The 23,228-nt window shown below is 42.0% G+C and overlaps 1 protein-coding gene across 3 annotated transcripts in view; it reads left to right on the forward strand.

Annotated features, from left to right (window-relative positions):
* dock8 (dedicator of cytokinesis 8) overlaps positions 1-23,228 on the forward strand; it is a 41,215-nt gene that overhangs the window by 13,822 nt on the left and 4,165 nt on the right. For 2 of the 3 annotated variants that reach the window (XM_028414918.1, XM_028414920.1), the window contains 41 exons: positions 232-441; positions 987-1,072; positions 1,698-1,764; positions 3,918-4,067; positions 4,164-4,244; positions 4,492-4,654; positions 4,735-4,871; positions 5,136-5,229; positions 5,666-5,828; positions 6,475-6,592; positions 6,893-6,963; positions 7,210-7,354; positions 7,442-7,543; positions 7,645-7,740; positions 7,929-8,163; positions 8,275-8,439; positions 8,517-8,695; positions 9,018-9,110; positions 9,569-9,664; positions 9,913-10,062; positions 10,346-10,459; positions 10,573-10,728; positions 10,870-11,009; positions 11,129-11,292; positions 11,455-11,606; positions 12,672-12,854; positions 13,382-13,508; positions 13,885-13,972; positions 14,068-14,164; positions 14,555-14,689; positions 14,910-15,062; positions 17,446-17,604; positions 17,702-17,802; positions 18,763-18,955; positions 19,523-19,666; positions 19,763-19,894; positions 20,112-20,246; positions 20,602-20,691; positions 21,432-21,668; positions 21,743-21,886; positions 22,962-23,068. In XM_028414918.1, the coding sequence (XP_028270719.1) occupies positions 232-441; positions 987-1,072; positions 1,698-1,764; positions 3,918-4,067; positions 4,164-4,244; positions 4,492-4,654; positions 4,735-4,871; positions 5,136-5,229; positions 5,666-5,828; positions 6,475-6,592; positions 6,893-6,963; positions 7,210-7,354; positions 7,442-7,543; positions 7,645-7,740; positions 7,929-8,163; positions 8,275-8,439; positions 8,517-8,695; positions 9,018-9,110; positions 9,569-9,664; positions 9,913-10,062; positions 10,346-10,459; positions 10,573-10,728; positions 10,870-11,009; positions 11,129-11,292; positions 11,455-11,606; positions 12,672-12,854; positions 13,382-13,508; positions 13,885-13,972; positions 14,068-14,164; positions 14,555-14,689; positions 14,910-15,062; positions 17,446-17,604; positions 17,702-17,802; positions 18,763-18,955; positions 19,523-19,666; positions 19,763-19,894; positions 20,112-20,246; positions 20,602-20,691; positions 21,432-21,668; positions 21,743-21,886; positions 22,962-23,068 (5,552 nt within the window). The remainder of the gene's footprint in view (positions 1-231; positions 442-986; positions 1,073-1,697; positions 1,765-3,917; positions 4,068-4,163; positions 4,245-4,491; positions 4,655-4,734; positions 4,872-5,135; positions 5,230-5,665; positions 5,829-6,474; positions 6,593-6,892; positions 6,964-7,209; positions 7,355-7,441; positions 7,544-7,644; positions 7,741-7,928; positions 8,164-8,274; positions 8,440-8,516; positions 8,696-9,017; positions 9,111-9,568; positions 9,665-9,912; positions 10,063-10,345; positions 10,460-10,572; positions 10,729-10,869; positions 11,010-11,128; positions 11,293-11,454; positions 11,607-12,671; positions 12,855-13,381; positions 13,509-13,884; positions 13,973-14,067; positions 14,165-14,554; positions 14,690-14,909; positions 15,063-17,445; positions 17,605-17,701; positions 17,803-18,762; positions 18,956-19,522; positions 19,667-19,762; positions 19,895-20,111; positions 20,247-20,601; positions 20,692-21,431; positions 21,669-21,742; positions 21,887-22,961; positions 23,069-23,228) is intronic. The other variant, XM_028414919.1, reaches the window with a different exon arrangement.

A 23,228-nucleotide genomic window follows, 5' to 3' on the forward strand; every position in this document is an offset into this window, starting at 1 on the left:
TATCTATTAATTAAACATTTTAAGCACCCCGCCCCTCGCCTGTTATCGTCGATGCCTCTCTTAATATCTTCCCTCTGGTATTCCGTCTTAATGCATCTTATTTTACTCTTCCTTTGTTGTTGTCCCGTTTCATTTAATTTAACTCCGCACTCCCCATTCTCTTTGTACTCCCCTTACCTCGCCTCCCACCACGATGCCACCCTCACCCTTGTCCTTCTGTCTCTGCCCCAGGTCAAGTCTCCAACTCTAGCAGGGTTGAGTGATGACTCTGGCCGCACGCTGACCTCCTCTGACTTTGACTTGCGGTGTTTGACCCCGGACCAAAGAGTGGAGGGTCTGCTGGCCTTCAGCAGCCACGAGGAGCTGGATCGCAACAACCAGGAAGTGAGGCAGGGTAACAGGCACCCTGAGCTGTTTGCTCTTTACCCCCCTGCTGATGAGGTGAGATGTGAAGACTTGATACTTGTTGTATTGTACTAAAAACCATTTGAGTTTGTGTGTTATATGTAGTCTATTAGACCACTGCAGGGAATTAAAAACAACAATTTTTTATGGTGCCAAAGAAAAACATGTCTTACTATCATTGCATGTGCAGAATATACAATTTTTGCATGTTTTAATTAGTATTTGCATGCTTTTCTGAATTTGTGATAAGTATATACACACACAGCACCAGCAACACAGTCTTTACCTACCAAAACATGAAGTATACTGAATCTTTAGGAAGGTAGGAAAGTAGGAAATATCTACTACAGTGGATGTAAAGTGTACCACTGTACATGTCTCTTTATTAAGGCACCTGATTTAGTCACTTTATTTCCACACTCTATAAGCATAAGATTGATCTACAAACAATGGAATCATTTTAAGTGCTTATGATTAATGTATGACTTTGTGTAATTCTGTTAACACAGATTTCAGTTCCTTCCACTCCTCACACACCTGTGTTCTGTTCGTTTCACATGCCTTCTGCTATTGTGTTAAAGGAAGATGCAGTGGAGATCCGACCTATCCCCGACTGCCCCAAAGAACACACTGGAGAGCGCATTCTGCTCCGATGCCAGGCCATAAAGTATGTCATACATTTTCATTATGTGGTAGGAGGGAGAATAGTTGCACACTTTCAACAGCTGCTTTCTGTTTGTCTAAGACGTTAGATGCAGAGCAAATGTATTCCAACACCCCTCTTATTTATGACAGTGACCTTTTAACATACAGTCCATTGTTGTAATATTTCACATTTGATCATGGCTTAAGACCATGGAGTGGTTGTTTCAAGAAGATGTGCAGTGACAGACATGAGCAGTGTGCAGGGGTGGAGGAGGGAAATCTGTTCCTCCCTCTCTCTGAGGGATTCTCACTCTTTCTCTCTCTCACACACACAAAGTGTTTCCCTGCTTTACACTCTTGATCTCACTCATCCTTGTGTAACCCTAACATCTGCCAAATGTTTGAGTTGAGTGGATTTCTCTGCTTTTGCAGTGGTTTGGCAATTTCACTCCTCATCTTTTAAACCTCGGTTCAAACATGTCATCACTTACTATTGTACATTCAGTTGCTTCACATTATGCTCTATGGAAATAGAACAGAAGTTACAGTAAATGGAGAAAACACAAAACTAGTGGTAACAGTGTTCAGGGTGTAACTCTGCTGCTGTAATCAAAGAATTCATTTCCTTTTCCTCCTTGGCTTTACAGGTTTGAAATTGACATTGAGCCAATTTTTGCTACTATGGCCTTGTACGACCTGAAAGAGAAGAAGAAGGTAAGAACACAGTCATATAGTATTCACTCCTCATTTATGTTTAAGGGTTTTCTGAGTCAAAACAATGGATCTATAAAGATTAGAGCTTTTTAAGCTGTAATTTTTAGAGCAAACTTTAATTGTTCTCAGTGATTTTAGGACAGCATCATTGTGTGTCTGTGTAGGTGAATTAGGGTTCAAATGTGCTAGTCACTGTCAATGGTGTATGTGTGGTAATGCAGCATGATGGAGCATCTTAAAAGTCATGATGATCACACATGCTCTATATGCCTGATCTAGATAGCGTGTTTCATGCTTCCTTGTAGTTTCTTTTGACGTGATACTGATGGATCAGTGTAATCTGTGAGGTCATATGTCTCATTATTCTCACACATATATATATATATATTTATACACACACCCATGGTGGTCGTCATGATTGGTTCTGTAACTGCTAATACTGGGCAGATTTTCCCACTCGGTCCCTCTGAGCCATGGCTGTTTGCATGTTTTCTGTGGATTTGCACAGCTGGATAGCCTTTTGCGGAGAAGGGGCTGGAAGGATTAAGTGATCATGGATCACTCAGATGAGACAGGGCTTTAGCCACCGGGCTAGCCCTGTCCTCAGTGCTGCTCTGCTGCTTTCAAGCTCGTCTGCAGGCCTAATGGCTCTAAGATGCTCTTTAGGGCAGTTTATTGTTGGCTTTGTGACAATATCACAGGTCAGATACAGATTAATTGACATGCTTATGACATCTTGCATCTGTCAGAGATTATATTGTGATAGAAGGATAGTTTGTCAAGTGTGACATTGTCGCTATGGATTTTATGTGCTGAGCCAGAGTGTGTCCTTACGGACATTAATGCAACTTCCTGCCTTTAAATTAAGCCAAGACAGAACCAGACTGTTAGAGAGCATGAAGTGTGTTACTGCATGAGTGAAAGAGAAACTGTCAAACTTGTTTTGTCAGTTAGACTTAATTGCACTGGAACTGTGAAGCATTTGTCACTGAGCTGTTCCCTCTTCTACTTTATGTTTTCCCGTATTTCCCTTGTGTCACATGGAGGCATTTTGTGTATTTTTGTCATTTCACATCTGTGAAATCTGCAGCAGATGTTCATTTAATTCCATTTAATACTCTTGCTATTAATCATGTCTCTCTGGTCCATCGCCTAGGTGCACACAGTCTATGACCTAACAAATTATGTGAGCACATTCATGCATATAAACAGTCAAAGGTTTCTGAGAACAGACAAATACTGTGCATCCCTGCAGTTTCTAAGATTTTGTCAGGATTTTCTTGTTGTTTCTGGAGACTCTGCAACTTTTGCAGCCCATTTGTAGGGAATTAGCATTTTTCTTGAAAAATATGTCACTGATGTAGCTCTGTTTTTAAATTTAGCTGTTAGAAGAGCCATCTGAGGATTCTACATGTTGTTATGCAGCTCCTAATTTGGCAACACGGGGGTTGATGTGTGTTCTTCTTTAACATGGTGCGTCAAACAGCCTGCACATGTAGTGTTAAAGAGGGTCATTACATTCCTTGTGTCTCGTTACATCACAATTAAATGGTTTGAATGTCAACACTTTTGATGTGTTTGTTCTGGAGATGGTGGAGCATAATAAGTTTGTTTTTAAGTTGACTTTTATTAAGTTTGATTATTGAGAAACTATATCTGCAATCCCAGGAAGTTATTTGTTGCTAAGAAGTGCACTCTTCCACGAGCAAACTATGGAAATCTGCTCCTCATTTTAAGTTTGCTCTAAATCTAGTCAGCCTTCTGGTTTGTTACACGGCCATGAGCCATGAATCTAGTTCGGTACAGGTCTGGCTTCCCAGAAGTGCTTTGCTGTGGTCAGTGGAGTGGAGGTTATACTCCATGGGATGAGCAGAATGAAGGAGAGTGGTTAACGGCTTTCCAGTGAATGGTATCACATGACACACAGCAGACCAGGCCGGATCAGGACATATGGCTGTGTTCCTAGCCTGAGGTCTGTAGGGAGGTCAGTGGAGTGGACTAAGCCCATGATATTGCAGGATTGGTGTCTGGTTTACATGAAACTAGCCTGCTGAATTATTTTGCTCTTATTATTTTTTTTTATTTTTCAAAGTTTATATTTTCTCATGCCTTCAAACAACAACGGTAACCTGTTTGTTTTCATCTCCCTTCAGATATCAGAGAATTTCTACTGTGATCTAAACTCAGACCAGTTTAAAAACTTCTTGAAGCCCCACACGCCACATGTGGACCAGTCCACCCTGGCCAGATCTGCCATCTTCTCCATCACCTACCCTTCCCCAGATATTTTCCTGGTCATCAAGGTAATGATAAACCTCTACATATCTTTGTATATCCTGTATTTCAGTGCACTGTAGGTATAAATATGCTGAGCTGCTCTTTTCCTGTCTGTGTTGCAGATTGAAAAGGTTCTCCAGCAGGGAGAGATCAGTGACTGTGCTGACCCCTACATAACACTGAGGGAGTGTGACTCTGCAAAGGTAGTGTGGCAGATCACACACTATTGTTTTGCTTAACAGTCAAAAGTCAGATAAGCTGCTTTTTTTATTTTCAGTCCGTTTTCTCCCACATTCCAAAGACATGCAGATAAGGTATTATAGGTGTGAGTACAAGTGTGTGTATTGATAGCTGGGGTAGGCTCTGGTTCCCTTGCAACCCCATAAAGGACTAACCAGATTAGAAAATGGATGATGGAACTTCTTGATAAATTCTTGATTACTTTTTCAGAACAAGGACAAGCTTGAGAAGCTGCGGGGCCAGGCGGAGGCATTCTGCCAGAGGCTAGGCCGCTATCGGATGCCTTTTGCCTGGGCAACCGTTAACATCATGGAAGTAATCTCTACTGCTGCATTGCACTCTGACGTCACAGACTCTGACAGCCTTAAAGGAGGTGGTGTATCCTGGTTTGATTTTGACATTTAGTGATATGTGTTATGGTGGATTTTATTTGACCCTTTTTTTTCTTTTCAGTTAAATCCAGCAGCATTGATCGAAGAGTGCAGCTGCCCAGGAGGAACTCGGAGCGTTACAACACCATCGATGAGCAGTTTTGTAACGTTTCTGCCTTCAAACCTGCTACCATCACTATCAGCACCATCTTTAAACAGGTTGGACCATCATTTGGTTAAGCTAGCAGACAAACATGTGAATGTTGGGTGTCTTTGTGAGGGTAGTATAGACAAACAGGCTCGTGGACACAGCCTGGCCTTGTCTTCTTTTTTAATAAAAAAATGTAATGTTATGCATTCCATCAGATGTTTCTACCATAACTATGCCATGACTGTGAAAAATGCTGTTAGACCTTCACTCAAGTCTGTGTCACCTCAGTTCCGCATAAAAAAACATGGTAAAAATCCCTGTTGTTGTTTCAGGAAGGAGATCGCCTGAGCGATGAAGACTTGCTCAAGTTCCTGGCTGAGATTAAGAAAACCTCCACACCTCAGAGGAGAATCAAGACAATAGCAGGTATCAGTTTTCCTCATAGTCTACCCCCCTGTACATGTACTCACAGATTGCTTCTTTGTTAAAGTGGTCCATAAAGTGATGACCCCAGGTGATCCTGGGTAAAATGCAGTAGTCTCTGTGTGTGCCACTTAAGACAATCTGCACAGCACTCAAAGAGCTATACATGCATGTAACACGAGGTGTATGCCACAGACTCATCAGTCACTGCTCAGGAGTAGTTTTTATCTGGTTGCAGTAACTTCTTTCAGTATGGAGCCATGTAGGACACCAGGGACTCATTTTCTATGGATAAAATAAATTAGTGATTTATTAGTTTTAAAGGTAAAAATTAGCTTCATTTACTCTGGCAGAAGAAGGTGTTCTATTTCTAATCAGTGTGTATGTATTAGTCATATATGCTTAAACATACTTCATGCATATAATGCTTATGTTGCAGGTTGTATAAAATTGGACATGTCTCCTGTCCATGACACACCATTGGCATGTTTGTCCCCTGAGCTCATCCCTCTCATACCTGTGGCTGAGAAAAACATTCGACCCATTAGGGAGGTGCTGGAGTTCCCGTCCAATGAGGTCTATGTCCCTCACAGCATTTACAGGTGGGCTGAACAGCATGCTATATGACTAAATCTTTAACATTTACATTTTAGACTTTGATACATTTTTATACTTGTTCCAAAAAATGTTATTCTATTTTTCTTTTTATGTGAGTCAATGGAGTGGATTGTGAGAGAAAGAAAAACTGTGTACATAAGCTCCTCTTGAGACTGAAAAGCTAACAGGCTCTTGAAAGACAAGTCATTCATGGCTTGAGGTATAAACCAGTGTGTTTGCTTGTGTACAGTTTGTCTCTCTGTGAGACTGGAGGCAATGAGAACAGTCATGATGTGTAATGCTTATTTTTACTTGTTTTTACCTGCGGTATCACTTCCTACTTAAACATAGACAAGGTTTACTTGACACTTTACTCCAAAAATGTTTCTGTGTAAGGAAACATGTGAGAGCAAGTCTTCTGCACGGTAATTACATGCTGACCTTGTTCAGTGGAATATGTGGCATTTCTCTGTATTCCAGGTAAATGACCAGAATTAGTCATTGCTTTGACACAAATGTCGCCTCACATGAGTGACATGTTCCTGCGCCGATGGTGCCATCTAGTGGCAGATATAGGAGCAGTGTTTGTGTATGTGTTTTCTTAATGTGTAAATTGAACAGAACCACCCCCCCTTCCCATCCTCTCTGCAGGAACTTGCTCTATGTGTATCCCCAGAGGCTCAACTTTGTGAACAGACTTACGTCAGCAAGAAACATCAGCATCAAAATGCAGTTTATGAGTGGGGAGGATCCCAGCTGCTCTCTGCCTGTGAGTGCTAATTCATGCAAGTTTTAGATATTTTAAGAAACCAGGAGAGTGTGATGTGAAAGCAACAAATCATCAGCATCTTTGGTGTAGACAGACAGTCCAAACAGCTGCAGTCTACATGCGACACATGCAAATTTATGCGAAACATACACATTCCCTATGCCCCGTCCTATTCTGTGTCCATTTGGGGTTGTGAGGCTGCATGCTGCATGCACATGTTAGCAGTGTGTTTTTACTCTGTAAATGTCATACACGTTTGCACTGTTGCTTTAACATAATTTATTATTTGTCCATTTTCAGGTCATTTTTGGGAAATCAAACGGCCCTGAGTTTTTACAGGAAGTCTACACACCTGTTACCTACCATAACAAGTAAATACACATTATCTCTGTTTGCAGCAGCAAACAGAGATAATAGATGATATAATAATAGATAATATAATAGATGATTTGTTGTCATACAAAACAGAACAAGTAACTCACCTCTGTTTCTGTGGTTGTTTTTTTAACTCTGTCCTTTTCCTCCTCCTGTTTCTCTTTCACTTTGTGATGCGTCTTGTTGTTACTTCCTATCTCTCTCTCTCTCTCTCTCTCTCTCTCTCTCTCTCCGTTTCCCAGGTCTCCAGACTTCTATGAAGAAGTGAAGATCGCTCTTCCAGCTCGTCTGACAGAGAGACATCACCTGCTGTTCACTTTCTACCACATCAGCTGCCAGCAGAAACAGAACCAGAGTGGCAGCTGTGAAACACTCATTGGATACTCTGTAAGATGTTTTGTGTCTGACTGCAGCATTTTCAAACCCACTAAAGCCTTGCTGACATACTGAATTTGCGGTTTGCCTCTGATACAGTGGCTGCCCATATTGAATAATGACCGACTGCAGACTGGTCAGTTCTGTCTGCCCATTGTATTAGAGCGGCTCCCTGTCAACTACTCACTGCACACACCAGAGGTATACACATCTTGCTATTGCCTATATATTTAAAAATTCATTCTGGGTATCCACACCATGCAGTCTGAGGGAGCTAATCCTCTATTTCTTGTTTCTTGTAGAAACTTCCTCTTCAGGTCCCTCCAGTCAAGTGGATGGAGAGTCACAAAGGTCTTTTCAACCTGGACATCCAGGCCTTCTCATCTGTACACACACAGGTGAGTGATGGCACCATCACATTGACTGTCTTTCTGCTTCTCTCTGCAGGCTACACACACTGTCAAACCTGCTGTAGCAACACATTCACCCTGAAGCATTACATGCACTCAGTCCCAATGCATTTGTTTCTCTTTCTGCTTACTGTACAAGTATCACGCTGTAACAAATCAAACAATTTATCCGCCAGGACAACCACCTTGAGCGTTTCTTCACCCTCTGTCACGCACTGGAGGGTGGAGCTACATTCCCTCTGCGGGTGAGGGAAGAGAAGATTCCAGAGAACAAGCTGGAGCATGAGCTGAAGCTCAGCATCATATCCCTGTCCTCCTCCAGCTTAGAGCCCCTGGTCCTTTTCCTCCACCGAGTGCTGGATAAACTCTTCACCCTTATCATGCAGCCCATGGTCATCGCCGGCCAGACTGGTGAGTTGTTAATATGACATTTTGATTAATATTAAATTTTAATCTTTTGTTCTGTTTTATTGCTCCAAAATTGATGTGTGCCTATTTTTGTTTGTGTTCCTTGTTCTACAGCCAATCTGGCCCAGATAGCCTTTGAATCAGTGGTATCCATTGTCAACAGTCTTCACAACAGCCAGGAGCTGTCAAGAGACCAGCAGGGCAGGAACAGCCTTTTGGCAACCTACCTGTATTGGGTATTTCGTCTGCCGGATCCTCCTCGAGACACACAGAATGCAGGTACTGACATATTTTTTTTTCTTTGACAAGGGTGATTTTTTCTAGAAGTAAAAATGGACGTTTTCTTGTGTGTTCAGGTCCAGGGAGTGTGCTGCCTTCAGCAGAGAGTCGGTACAGCACCATGGGTCGGGCCACAGCTGCCACAGTTGGCAGTATGCTTCTCCAGTCCAGAATCCGTAGCACCAGCAACCCTGACATCACTGGTCCGCACACCTCTGCTGAAGACACAGAGGTCAAAAACATCCTCTCCGCAAAGGTACTGAAGGCCCCAAACCCTGATCTATTTGTTTTAATGTCACTCAGATCACAGTAAAAAATTCATGAACAATTAAAGTATTGATAAAAACCTTTACAAAGTTTGCCCCAGTATGCATTAAAGTCACCAAGTTAATGTAACTGTAAATAATACAGTATGTAAATATCTCAGCATGCCTTCTCATACACACAAAAACAGCCATTTGCTATTCATCCCCACAGTACATTAGGTACTGTAATAGGCCACTAGACACCCACTCTAATGAATGCATCCATCACGTTCAATGTGATGGAACTTGTTTGTGTTTTTTTTCTGTCTCCAGGGCCACAACAACCCAGGCAGCCGCATGTCCACCTATGTGGATGTAAACAATCACCAGAATGCAACAGGAAGCACCAGACCAACCAACAGGAAGGTACAAAATTCTCACGTTTCTTTCTTTTTTCTTTTAACTATTAAAAAAGAAGGGGAAGGCCAAACACAACCACAGTATAAGAATCTAGCTAGTGCGGTCAACATCGACCTTGACTGAAAGTGAGGCTTGGATTACTGCTTGAGGTTTGTCAAATAAAGACAGTAAATCGAGGGGGATGGATCAGATAAAAGACAGAGTCAGAAGGAAGCAGATAAGCATACATGTAGCATAAAATATACAAGCATATACATGATGCGTATAGATGGTGCAATCATAATACCTCTGGTAACCACAAGATGGGAGTGTGACACTGAGGTTGGAATTTTTCTGGCCCCGTATTAAAAATTCATTCATGAATATACAATACTTTTAAAAAATATATATATATAAAATGTTCTTTATTTCATCAACTGCCAGAAGGAGACTCATCTTAGTTTGTGTGTTTATCTGTCCTGCAGCAGTTTCACGAGGAGCTGGCTCTTCAGATGGTCGTCAGCACTGGGGTCTGCAGAGAGAACGCTTACAAATATGCCTGGTTCTTCTTCGAGCTGCTGGTCAGTGGTTTTATTATTTACCAGCTGAACTGCAGATGTTATTGTAGTAAAAAATGACTCTTTTATTATAAATAATGATGTGACCTCATGGCCACACACCTTAAAATATGAATGATAAACAAATTATCACATCCATACACCTCAGCTTCATTTGATTTACTTGATCAAATGAGGAGAGAAACTGATGATTAATGATCAAACGTTTTATTTGTTGTATTTATTTATTGTTCCTCCGTGTGTGTAAAAAGGTGAAAAGCATGGCTCAGCATGTGTCTCAGCTGGACAAACAGAGCGTTCCTCGAAGAAGTCGTTTCTCTGACAGATTTAAAGATGACATTACCACCATTGTCTCCGTGGTTACGGCTGAGATCGGGACAATCCTTGTCAAACAACATAAGGTAAGAAAAATAAAGAGGAGGGTGATGACAGTTAATTAAGCTATATTGATTTATCTTCCTTCCAAAAGCACATTGTTTGTGTGCACTCTGTTCTCCCATATTGGGTAGAGGCAGTTACATCCTGAGTGTACATGTTGTCCGTATCCTCCAAACAGCAGGGAGTTGGAAGTGCTAATTATATTTGCCTCTGTGGTATCAAAAAGCTCAGCTTGCACAGCAAGATGCCTAGGCAAGATCCACTTAGTGCAGCTTTCTGATTTCTGTTTGTTGGCTGCTGTTTTAGGAGCTAGAACAAGCAGAGAAAGTCAACATCAGCCTGGCCTTCTTCCTGTATGACCTGCTGTCTCTCATGGACCGAGGGTTTGTCTTCCAGCTGGTGAAAAACTACTGTAACCAGGTACAATAATACAGCAGAACTATGTCAGCGTACATCTTTAAATATATACGATTGAATGAACTGTTTCTATCACCTTACTTTATTTCATCCTTTATTCTCTCTTCCTCTTTTAGATGTCAGCTAAGAGTATTTCAATGCCGACATTGATCAGCATGCGTTTGGAGTTCCTGCGGATCCTGTGCAGTCATGAGCACTACCTCAACCTGAGCCTCTTCTTCAGCAGCCCTGCCTCTGCCCCCGCCTCACCCTGTCCATCCATCTCCTCACAGGTCAGCCCTCTTACCAGTTAAAATTGTGTATTACTGATTCACTTCATTCAGTTAATTATCTCGTCAGTTGCACCATCCAAAAAAAGGTTTTGTCTCAGTTCCTGCCTGTCTCACACTCCTTTGTTTCATCTTTCTGCTCAGAGTTCCGGTTCGTGTAGTTTCCAGGAGCAGCAGAGGATCTTAGCGCTGTTTGAACTTTCTCAGGAATTCAAGCAGCAGCACTACCTCGCAGGTCTGCTGCTCACAGAACTGAGTGCAGCGTTGGACATGGAGTCAGAGGGGTATGGAAGCAGAGACACTTCTACTATACATATTATACAGTGTCAAGACATTGTCTGATTAACAACAACAATCAAGAAAAGTGTTAATTGTTGTATTTTTCACCATTTTATAATTGAAGGGGAAAAGTCCAGAGAAAGGCCATCAATGCCATTTACAGCCTGCTGTGTTCCCATGATCTTGACCATCGCTGTATTAAACCTGAAGTCAGAGCCAAGGTGGCTGCTCTCTACCTCCCCCTGGTGGGGATCATTATAGACTCTACTAACTACCTTGATTTCACTGGTAGGTACATGTGCAAACAGTTATGTATTCTTATTTTAATGCAATACATTGAACTTTTGAGCTAACTAATAATACAGAAAACAAATATTCACCATAACTTCCATTAATACCCACTCCTCTTATCTTCAGTATTGAATATTTGACCCCCTTTTGTTTCCGTAGTTTCTGACACACGAGGCGGGAAAAACAAGACAGGCGGACCTGAGGATGACCTTGAAAGTGTCACACCTATCAATCAGTCTGTTGCCATGGCAATTGCTGGGAACCCCTTCAACACTCTTGGACGAAATGTTCTCGTTTCCATGGCATCTCTGGTAAAATGTGACGACGTTTATTAATTTGTTTTAAATTTTAAGATGGCAGCAGATTATAGCAAGCGTTTCATTGTTTTAAAAAGTTCACAAGTACGTGTGTGTGTGTGTGACTGTATCTGTGAGTATTCTGCTTTCTAACAGGTGAGCTGCACAGAGGCAGATTGATTAGCTGTCAGAGCCACACACACACTTCATCCATCCTGAAAAATCACACGCGCACACATACACATAGATGCACACATCTGCGGGAGATGGTTTATGGGCAGGCATTGCCATCATAAGTGAACAGGGCCGTCCTCCCTGACAAACACATCCATCAAGTGTAGCTACAGCAACAACACTGGCACCGAGAATGAACGCTGCCATTCTCTTCCTCTTTTCTCTGTTCCTTTCCAGGAGATGAATCAGCTCCATGTATGTTGTTGTAAGAAATACTGTTGTGGAAAAAATGATTTTTTTTTGTACGACTAAGCCGTCGGTCTGGTATCCATCACAGATCCAAACGTGGCTGCCAGAGCACTTTTTCCTCATTTACAAGCAGTTCACCTTAACATGGCAGCAGAAGTGCTCTTTCTCATGCAGCGTATTTTTTTAAAATAAACAACGGATGTTTTTGATCACACGCTACAGTATTTGACACGATGCTGCATGTGAACAAAAAAAAAAGAAGAAACCTGAAAACCAGGTTTTAGGTGGGACACTCAGAGCACTAGGAGGTTAATGGCTACATTTATCAAAGCTGCCACACAATGAAGCAGCAGTAGCCATCTGTAGTAGCGATTCATCATCACAGGAATGAAGGTAAATTAATCTGCAGTAGATTTAACGCCTGTTAATATGGGGAAGAGGACCATACTTGACTGAAGCCCGTGTGAAAGAACTGACAAGACACATTTGTTGTTTCGAGAAGCTTGTGAAGAGGATAGTTAGTTTGTCAGAGACACCAGTTTATGCACTGACTGTTATAGATGTGATAAAAATATATGAATTCATTGTTCAATAGAGATTTCAGTCCATTTACACTATATGAGCTACATGTACTTATCTGTCCTCTGCTTTTCACAGCAAGGTAAATCCATAGCCACCCTGGCAGCAGATACCAGTCGCCACCTGTTGGTGTGTTTCCTGTGGGTGATGAAGAATGCTGATAGGAGCCTGATTCAGCGCTGGACTGTGGACATGCCTCCCTCGCAGCTTAACAAGCTGCTCGAGCTCCTCACTATCTGCGTGTCCTGCTTTGAGTATAGGGTCAGTTTGCTCAGTCATGGAATTCTATTTTATGTTTATTGATTGTCCTCAAGTAGAAGGAGTCAATTTTAGAATATCAAGCACATTTAGCACTTAGCAGAGTCTTGGTGTATCTGCTGTTTCGATTTTGCCTTTTTCGTCCTCGGTTGTCTCTTCTAGTGTCATAGACATGCCCAATTTGACCCTCTTAGGTGCCAAGCATCTAAAACTGGTGTGGTAGAATACTGCACAAAGACAAATATTGTTCATTCTCTTAAATTCATAATATGCAAAATAAAAACAGTGCAGTTATTAGTGCAGCTGAAGTTATTAATTTTCTGCATAATCATTTATAGTGTTGAACTGAATATTCATGCAGAGAGAGCTTCTCTTTAGGCCACAAATCAGTCATAAACCAAGTTAACCCTTTGCATTGAATCTGCTGTACTTGCATGCGCACTTGTTTTAAATGCCACTTTTTTATAACATTACAACTGTAAGCCCAATGTGTGTTTACCTGCTGATGATGTGTTTGTGCATGCTTGTAGGGTAAGCAGAGCGGTGACAAAGTGAGCACACAGGCCTTACAGAAATCTCAGCAGGCCAAGCTGCAGCTGGAAGAAGCCCTGCTGAGAGGAATGGGAGCCCGTGGGGAAATGATGAAACGAGTCGGAGGTAATGTATTTCCTGGCACTTTAAGGAATAGAGCTCAGAATTGCTTTTCTGCCACATTTAAAATCTGCAATATTTTAAAGTTTTTTTTTTGCACACTACTTCCAAAACTAGTGAACACTCAGAGTCTGAAAATGTTAGCGCGTTCTTTATAAATGTGGGGTCAGCACTCAATTTTGAGTTGCACTGTCTGGGTGCTTCATAGTGAAGTATTTGTATAACGGATGTGCAGTTTTAAAAATGGATATTCTGTAAAAGTGTAGAGAACTTAAAGGTCGACTCAGTGCTAAAGATTTAGAGATTCAGGTTTTCCATGTCATGACATGTCGGCTCCTGTATATTGTACATAATCTAAAATAATTCCTGTTGTTTGAATCAGGAGTGGATCGGACCATCGGCCAGAGAGAGAACCTCCGCTGGAGGAAAGACCTCACTCAGTGGAGACAGACCAATGACAAACAGGATAAGTATGTTTTTAAATCCTTTCTTGCTTCCTATTTTTCTTAATTTTATATCAGTGTCTATGTTTTACATCTGTCTTACTTACCTTGTGTTCCATCAGGACTAAAGCAGAGTTAGACCAGGAGGCTCTGATCAGTGGGAACCTAGCCACAGAGACAAACCTCATAGTGCTGGACCTGCTGGAGACCATCGTACAGGTGAGAAAACATCCTGTCCATTAACCCAGGCCAGTGTGCAGCAACATTGTATGTTCTGTACATATACATACAGTGCAGGACATGTATGCAATTCATCAGCTGCAATTTCCTGCAATTAAAACTTACTTCACTTGCTGTTTTTGTAATATTTTGCAGCTGCAGAGAGAACTTAAAGTCAACAAGGAGTTACCGTTCATAAGCAACTCCTAATAAAAATGTGCTTGTATTGCTGATGCATCAATAAAGATCCTGATTGGGTGTTGAACCCTCAGCTTCCTTTAAGATTGGCTTGAAAAGGGACAAACCACAGACATGTCAAAAATGATGCTCATTGATCCATCTCTTTGTTGTCCACTGTGGTTTGTTAATATTTCCTTCTCTTGTGCCCAGGCGGTGCCTTTGGCTGAGTGTAAGGACAGTGTAGTTGGCGGGGTGTTGAAGGTGTTACTCCATTCTCTCACCTGCAACCAGAGCACCACTTTCCTCTCTCACACCTTCAGCACGCTCCGAGCGCTTGTCGTCAAGGTAGTTTCATTATTATATGGTGTGTGTGTGTCAGGAGGCTGTGTGCGTGTGTGTCTGCTTGGGTGTGTTTACATGAACGCTATCTGTGTCTAAATTAAATGTTCTGATTTGTTTGTGTGGGTGGCAAACTGCTCATACAAGCCAGAATAATCCATTTATATATACAGTGTGTGTGTGTGTGTGTGTGCCACCTTATGCATCTAATATTGTTTGTGTGCAGTTTGGAGACCTGTTGTTTGAGGAGGAGGCGGAGCAGTGTGCAGACCTGTGCCAGAAGGTGCTTCAGTACTGCAGCAGCCCTGTTGATGAGAACAGGAGCCAGGCCTGTGCCACCCTCTATCTAATCATGAGATACAGCTACAGTAATGCCAGTGTAAGCGTGCACACACACACACACACACACACAGACACACACGAGCATCCACACCACTTCTTCAGATGTTCTACTTCTATCCCACCTGCCTTATAAATAAAAAGGTGGTGATCAAGATGTTACAACATCTGGATTCTGCTGGAAATGCTCCAAAGGGTGTCAACATCACCAGGGTGTCTACCCACTTGTTTAATTAACCTTTTAATTGTGTTGTTAAAGGTATTAGTTTTGCTCTCCAAGGCAACAGGTTGTTAGTTTACATTGAGACTATCTTAAAGGAACATGTTGGAAAGGCCAGACACTTTCAAAAGAATACTAGGCAGGTAATTGGATGAGCCAGGTCTCTGTCACTGTGATGCAAAGCAGACCTCCACCAATCAGATCAATGAATCATATGACATGGAGCACAGTGAAGAGAATTTTTGCCACCTTTATGAGAAAAATATGCGTGAATTTACTGTTACATCACATCATGTAAATACCAGTCAATCAAATCAAGTGGCGTTGCTTCTCGCTACCTAAAACATCTGCACAAATGACCTGTGGCATTAATTATTTTTCTAATTTTATATTTGTGTAAATCACATGTTGTGAAAGGCCTTTAACATCTAATCTTGCAGAATAAATTGTATTTATGCCAGATTCATCTTAATTTAAGTGCACATGAGAGTTCAGCACAGCATATGCTGCATGTCGTCATGAAGACTCACAGAAGCAGGGAGTCTCACAAACCTCATCCTCATCCTCTCCACTCTTCCTCTGCTGCTCAGCTTTAATGTCTTTTCCATGTCTATTTTGAGCGTGCTGCAGAAAGTTTCTGCTGAAGGATGTGTCTCTAAGTAGAGAGCAGAGTGATATGTCACTGTCTGTCTGGCTCCCCACAACCCTGCCCCTCTTGAACTAATACATACGCATCCTCCATTTGTGCGTATGTATGTTTCGGTACATACCGAATGTGTGTATGAATGTGACATTGTTTGTGCCTGAAGGGCAGAGAACGGCAGGATGTGAAAGGGCCGGAAAGTAGAAAATCCTGATGGAGACAGAGGAGTGTTTTTTATCAGAGGTGATAGAGTGAAATGAAAGAACTAGATTTAGGAAAGACACACAGTATCAGAAGGAATGGGGGGTTATGGGATTGAGTATCTTCTTTCATTTTCTGGGCCGGTAGATAGCTGCTGTTGCAGTCGATATTTCCTGTGTTTACAGGCTGTACGCTTTAATGAAAGTCAGACTCCAGACTGTGGGGCACACATACACCTACAGTATCTCCAGTTTAAAGAGTAAATTTCCCCTCTGCGTGTCCCAGCGTATGTTTGTTTATATGGTGTATACAGAGGGAGCTGTGATGTGAATTAGCATAGCAGCTGAATGACTCATTCATACAGAACTTACTCTATACCTCTTCCTTTGTTTATGTTTTCATCCTTTTATCTGCCCCCGCCTTGCTCTCTGCTTGTCACACAGTTTTTTTCCTCTTTCCTCTTTCCATTTTTTACTTTAATTTTAGATTGTGGTAAATGGAAAAAATCACTAAAAACAGATACATGTGGTCAAAACTTGTCCAGTTATGGAAAGGTTAGGAGATCTGGAGGAAAAATGTGGAGGGAGAGGGATGAGAAATAAAAGGAGGAAGACAGACAAAGAAGGTTATGTGTTGACTTAAGCTATTATTTAGGCTACTTTTCGGCACACACACACACATGCACACACCGAGTTAGAGGGCAGTGATGGGTGGTTAGGCTCTGGCTCCATGCTCAGTTGAACAGAATGGGGCCGTAGAGATGATCCATGGGTGATTATGTCTCTGCTAATGGGAGATCATTTCCCGCTTAGCTACTCATGCTGGAGATAGATGGGACTTCACACATACATGGGCACAATCTCTTTAGCACATACACACAGGAGATGGAGGGGTGTTTGTCAGACCTGTTTTCTTGGACAGGTACTTTGAAGGATGGGAAGACAAGGAAAGGGAGGGGACAAGGGACCTGAAATAAGGGAGAAAAAAAGCAGTGAAAACCTCTTGGAGCTCCTCTGGTCTTGTTCACTTTTAATGTGCACAAACACACATAGCCCCAACTCTCTTATTATGTGTGCTGTTAAATTTGAATGAATGGCAGCAATTTGCAGGTATATATATATTTTACTTCTCATGTTGTGTTTGTGCGACGCCTTTTAGCTTAAAAACAAATCACTAAAAGTTGAATCATTGTGTAACTAATATAATATATTATACTTTTTTTTTACTTTAGGTTAACTGTGTTTTCTGTGGACATTTGTATTCACATGAATTAAATATTAGTACTGAACATGCTATTTCTTTACATGATAAACACTGCATGCTGTTGACGTTCACTGCGTTTCACTGTCTCTTCATCAGAACTTCTCCCGAGTGAAGATGCAGGTCACCATGTCTCTGGCCTCACTGGTGGGCAAGTCATCAGACTTCCAGGAGGAATATTTACGCCGCTCGCTCCGCACCATCCTGGCCTACGCAGAGGAGGATACAGAGATGCAGAACACTCAGCTGCCCTCACAGGTATCATATCATGCAAAGCTGTTTCTTTTTGACATATGTTGATACTGATGTTGTAACCTTAAATCTGCCTCTGCCTGTGTGTGTGTGTATTTTTTAGGTGGATGAGCTACTAAGAAACCTTAACAGTATTTTGTCAGACACAGTGAAGATGAGGGAGTTCCAGGAGGATCCAGAGATGCTCATGGACCTCATGTACAGGTGAGAAACCTCAAGGATCTCCTGTAAAATGCTCTGTCCTTGTCTCTGTCTCTCTAGCGTCTCTTTATCTTTATATCTCATTCCGTCCTCATCTGTCCTCTCATCACTCAGGCTTCTTCCTAAGTCTCACTGCTGGTTCCTATTTCTCTGTGGTCGGAGTTGTTTTGCCTCTATTTGCTGCCCTCACTATGGTAACCATGTGGTAGCAGTTTAGTCTTCTGATCTGGCTTTGTGTATATGCAAATGCAAACAGTATGCGTGTGTGTGAGTGAAGGAGAACACGAAGGGGAAACACTGAGACAAAGAGCGCATACATGTGTAGCTGTTGATTTAGGCACTTCACCTCAACATGCTTCAGTGTCACCTACATGTGTCATTTATCATGCAGCTGTCTGTTTGGGTTTTGGTTTCATTCACCTGGTGAGTGTGTGACAGGTCTACAGAATGACCTGTTGGCTTTACACACTCACCTGCACTCACCCCCAAGCTTCCACACACACACACACACACACACAGCAGTCATTGATGCACAGGACATTTGGTGTCCAGATGCTAGTATTCATTTGTATGTGTACAAATGACTCACATGGTTTATAAAAAAAAATCTTGTTTTATTTTTGGGCTGTCAGGTGAAAGATTAACCATTCATTTCACGCATAGGAAATGATTTGCATTGGTTTTGTTACACATAAATCACAGTAATTGGAATGTTGCTGGTGTTCTTTTTACCTATCAGTATATTTATATATATTTTTCCACAGTGGAAATGTAGCTTTTTTTCATTGTATTGTTACATATACATAGACAGTATAATATAGCTTCCTTTTGTGCAGTATGTGACAGTTTTCTAAACCAAGTCTTTGTCCAGAAAACAATTTAATCTTAATTAGTCGTTTAGCTGATTGAATAAAGGCAAAGAAGTATAAAGAAAAAAATCCTTCCTTCTCCTCTCCACTCCAGGATAGCAAAAGGCTACCAGACGTCTCCTGACCTCCGTCTGACCTGGCTGCAGAACATGGCAGAGAAGCACAACAACAGGAAGTGTTACACAGAGTCAGCCATGTGTCTGGTGCATGCTGCCGCCCTGGTGGCTGAATACCTCAGCATGCTCGAGGATCACAAGTACCTGCCTGTTGGCAGCGTCACCTTCCAGGTAGGCAACAAACTAATAATGAACATGTGTTAAAAATGAAACTCAATTATAGCCACTTCAAAATAAGCAGTGATTGCTTGTTTGTTGTGGCTGTTTTTTTAATGGAGGCATACACCACATCACTCCATATCACACATTTCCCCAGTGGATTACTTCCATATTTAGTTGTGTGTGTCCAGAGGGGGGAGCTGTACACTCATAACGTCAACATATAAATATGGTCCCCCGGTATCTCTGCTTAAGACAGCGCCTTTTGAAGTATAAGGGAAGAAAAAAGCCAAATGTGCTCCTGTGGGAACATGTGAACTGCCTTTTTTCCTGATGTGAAAACAAACAGTTATAACAAAGGTAATGCTGTTATTGATGCACTGTGTTAAACACAACACAAGACCTCTGTTGTGCTCTGGAACAGGACGCTCAAACCTGCATCAGGCAGCCAGTCATTGATCGGAAGGTCATCAAATTTGTTCCATTTCCCCGCTGTAGGACCTCTCCTTTTAAGCCATGTGATCGATTATTTGATTAAGAGGGCTAACTGATTGATAATTGTACTGATTTTCTCCTCAGAACATCTCCCCTAACGTGCTGGAGGAGTCTGCAGTATCAGATGACATCCTGTCCCCGGACGAGGACGGGGTGTGCTCAGGGCGCTACTTCACAGAGAGTGGCCTGGTGGGATTGCTTGAGCAGGCTGCCGAGCTCTTCAGCAATGTAAGACAATGGAGCTGCATTGTTTTATGTATGTGTTTGGCATTACCATAGAAACCTGTAGCTAGCTATCAACTTAATGGATGTGTGTGTCATCAGGGTGGTCTTTATGAGGCAGTGAATGAAGTCTACAAGATCATCATACCAGTCCTAGAGGCACACAGAGATTTCAGAAAACTGGCATCCACTCATGACAAACTACAGAGAGCCTTTGATAACATCATTCAGAAGGTAATGAATATTTTTGCTCTGTAGGGATGTATTCAATTAAAGTTATAGTAAGGCTGTTGGAGCATGGAGAAAGAGCCGAGAATTCTTAACTGCGTAAAATCTGTTTTTTAACTGAACTCTGTAAATGTCCATCATAATAAAAGAAAACCTCTATAAACATAATGACTAAAAATATATTCTGGGTTTTATACTGATTAGAGTCTATGCTTCTCTTTAGGGACATAAAAGAATGTTTGGAACGTATTTCCGGGTGGGTTTTTATGGGGCCAAGTTCGGCGACCTGGATGAACGGGAATTCGTTTACAAAGAGCCCGGGATCACACATCTGCCTGAGATATCACACAGGCTGGAGGTACGAGAGGGGAAACTGTGTGTGTTTGTGTGTGTGTGTGTGTGTGTGTGTGTGCAGATACTGTGCTCACATGTTGTGAAAGGGGAAGATGGTGCCTGGCTGAACTGGACTCCAGGAATCTGTTAATGACTGAGAGACAAAATGACAGACTCACAATTATACATCTGTTTTCAGTGAGCTTTAGGACAGCTTGGAAAAATCATTAGCATGCTTTAAAAGTGATATAATGTCACGAGTGATGCTGTGTCAGTGGATGAGTTGTTGAATGAAAGTTAAGTTATTTTATGCTTTTACAGCCTTGAACCTGAACTGTAAATCCGTGTCCTATAATCAGTGTGTGGTTTGCTCCTTCTAGAACTTCTACAGTCAGTGTTTTGGTGAGGACACCTTGGTGATGATCAAGGACTCTACACCAGTGGACAGAAAACAGCTCAACCCTAATAAGGTAATAAAAACTCATTGGTTAAATGTAATCTTTATTAGCATATATATTTACGTTCTGTTTAGAAGAAACGTTAATTGAAAAACGTTATGTTGAGGCTAGCATGCTAAGCAGAAAGTCTTTAATTGTGGTATTATTAATAGCAATGGATGCAATATAAACCTAATAGAATGATATATCAGTGGCCATGCAGCATCTTTATTAAGCTGCTCACCAATTTGTGAAACAAGTGAAACAATTTTTTTTTCTTTATAATGCAGCAACTGATACAACCTTCTTACTCATGCTTAACACATCTGTTTGCTATACTAACGAGATAGCTAGCCAGCGATAATTGTTCATCTAATTGGTGCTGGCATCAGCTCCTAAAATTCTGTTCTCTGCACTCACAGAATATGCAAAGAAATTCATGTTGACAGGCAGAAAATGTTTCTGTATGTAATAAGGAATTCAAATGCAGAGAATATCAAAACTGAGTAAAAACAGTTTTAAAATAAACATTATACCACAAGGTACAAATGCAAATGGTCCAGGACCAGAGTGGGTTGGAACTTTAGTGGTTCATCCATCTCAGGCATCTTCCCCGCTGACTGAGGTGAAGGCTGTAAGGGGCAAAGAAAGCATTCTAGTGGCTGTTGGCAAAATAAATAAACAATCAACTGAGCACAGGTTTGTTTTTTTACCGCAGTGAGAGCTGGTTTTATGAATGAGTAAAATAAAGCACCCCTGCTCTCTCTCTACAGGCGTATATCCAGATCACTTATGTGGAGCCCTACTTCGATGACTACGAGATGAAAGACCGGCTGACAAACTTTGAGAAGAATTTCAACCTGCGCCGCTTCATGTACACGACACCCTTCACCAAGAGTGGCCGGCCTCGGGGTGAACTCAACGAGCAGTACAAGAGGAAGACCATCCTTACCACCATGCACGCCTTCCCCTACGTCAAGACTCGCCTCAACGTCATACAGAAGGAGGAGGTAAATGTGCCACAGTGAGGAACATCTCTGATAACTTTTGTGATATAACAATAGATTTTCCTTTTTCCCCCCAGTTTGACTTGACTCCTATTGAAGTGGCTATAGAGGACATGCAGAAGAAGACAAGGGAGCTAGCTGTTGCCACACATAGAGAACAACCTGATGCTAAGATGTTACAGATGGTGCTACAAGGCTCTGTGGGAGCTACTGTTAACCAGGTATTGGAAATGAAGACACTACTGTGTGTCTGCTCCATTTACAGCTGAAATGATCAATCACATGATGGCTGCTTATTCTGAAATGATCATGCACAGCCCCTTTTGTCACCTTTCAGATCTGTGTGGGCGTAAAATTTATTTTACCTCTATTTATATGATCACATGTACAGTTTCTATTGTAGTCACAGATTGCAGGTGGGAGACATGACAGTGATCACACATCAAAGCTTTCACCCCATCCATAACCCTAATCCTTCCTTTGCTTTTCTCCTGATTTAGTTAAAACGTCAATTCATGGCCCCTCTTCCTTTCATGTCTGTGCCACACGGCGTGTTGAACCGGAGGTCTCTTTGATGTGATAGCTTCCAGGTCCTGCCAGCATGGTGAATGTTGGAGTAATGACGAAGCTAGCTCTAGCGCCTTCCAATTCCCCTCCCCCCCATGCTTTATCTTCCAGCGTCTAATCTGACAGGTCCCTCGTTCCAACCTGATGGTTGTATACATAACGCTAATGCTCAGCAGCTCCATAAACATATAACTCTTGACTGTAATCAGTACAGGAGGCTGGTTTTCTGTGTGTGTGTGGGTCCGTAGCTCAGACCAAAGACTGAGGCCCAGGCCAATGCGTTTATGATGCTAATCAGAGCTGTTTAACTGTGCCTGTCGTGATGCAGGCACAGTGCGAGCGTGCTGTGGTTTTATGATGAATATAAGTTAGGATAACAAGATCTCATACTGGGCAAATGGAAGCCAAATGGTGGGTGTATGCAGGGCTAGCGGTGACATTAGCCATGCAGGAGGCTAATCATGGCTCCGTCTCTGATTTGATCTCTTCCTCGTGTTGTAGTTGAGTGTCTCGGCCCCTTTCTACATTAGACATTCAGTTAGCAAGTCATTTCCCCCGTCTGAATGAGGGGCATTCTCATCCCTCCTTTGTTCATATGCTCCCAAACACTTCCTCTCTTTCCTTCCTCCACTCTGTTGGGTTTTTTTTTTGTGCTTTCTCTTTCTTCGTTCCTCTGACTCTGCCTCTTTGTTCTTGTCCCTTTCCTCCTCTGTCCGCCCCCCGTTGTAGGGCCCATTGGAGGTGGCCCAGGTCTTCCTGAATGAGATCCCAGCGGACCCAAAGCTCTACCGTCACCACAATAAACTGCGACTGTGTTTCAAAGAGTTTATAATGAGGTAAGATACGATCGCAGAATCACCACCTGTTGTGACACACGCTGCACCGAAGTCATTCAAAAAATGAGTAAAAACATCACAAAAACTTCACCTGCTAGTTTTCTGCTATTTGTATTTCTGTGGAGGACTCTGCCTCAGCAGGTGGAAGTACAGCACAACA

This window comes from Parambassis ranga, chromosome 9, assembly GCF_900634625.1.
Source record: "Parambassis ranga chromosome 9, fParRan2.1, whole genome shotgun sequence".
In the NCBI taxonomy this organism is placed as follows: domain Eukaryota; kingdom Metazoa; phylum Chordata; class Actinopteri; family Ambassidae; genus Parambassis; species Parambassis ranga.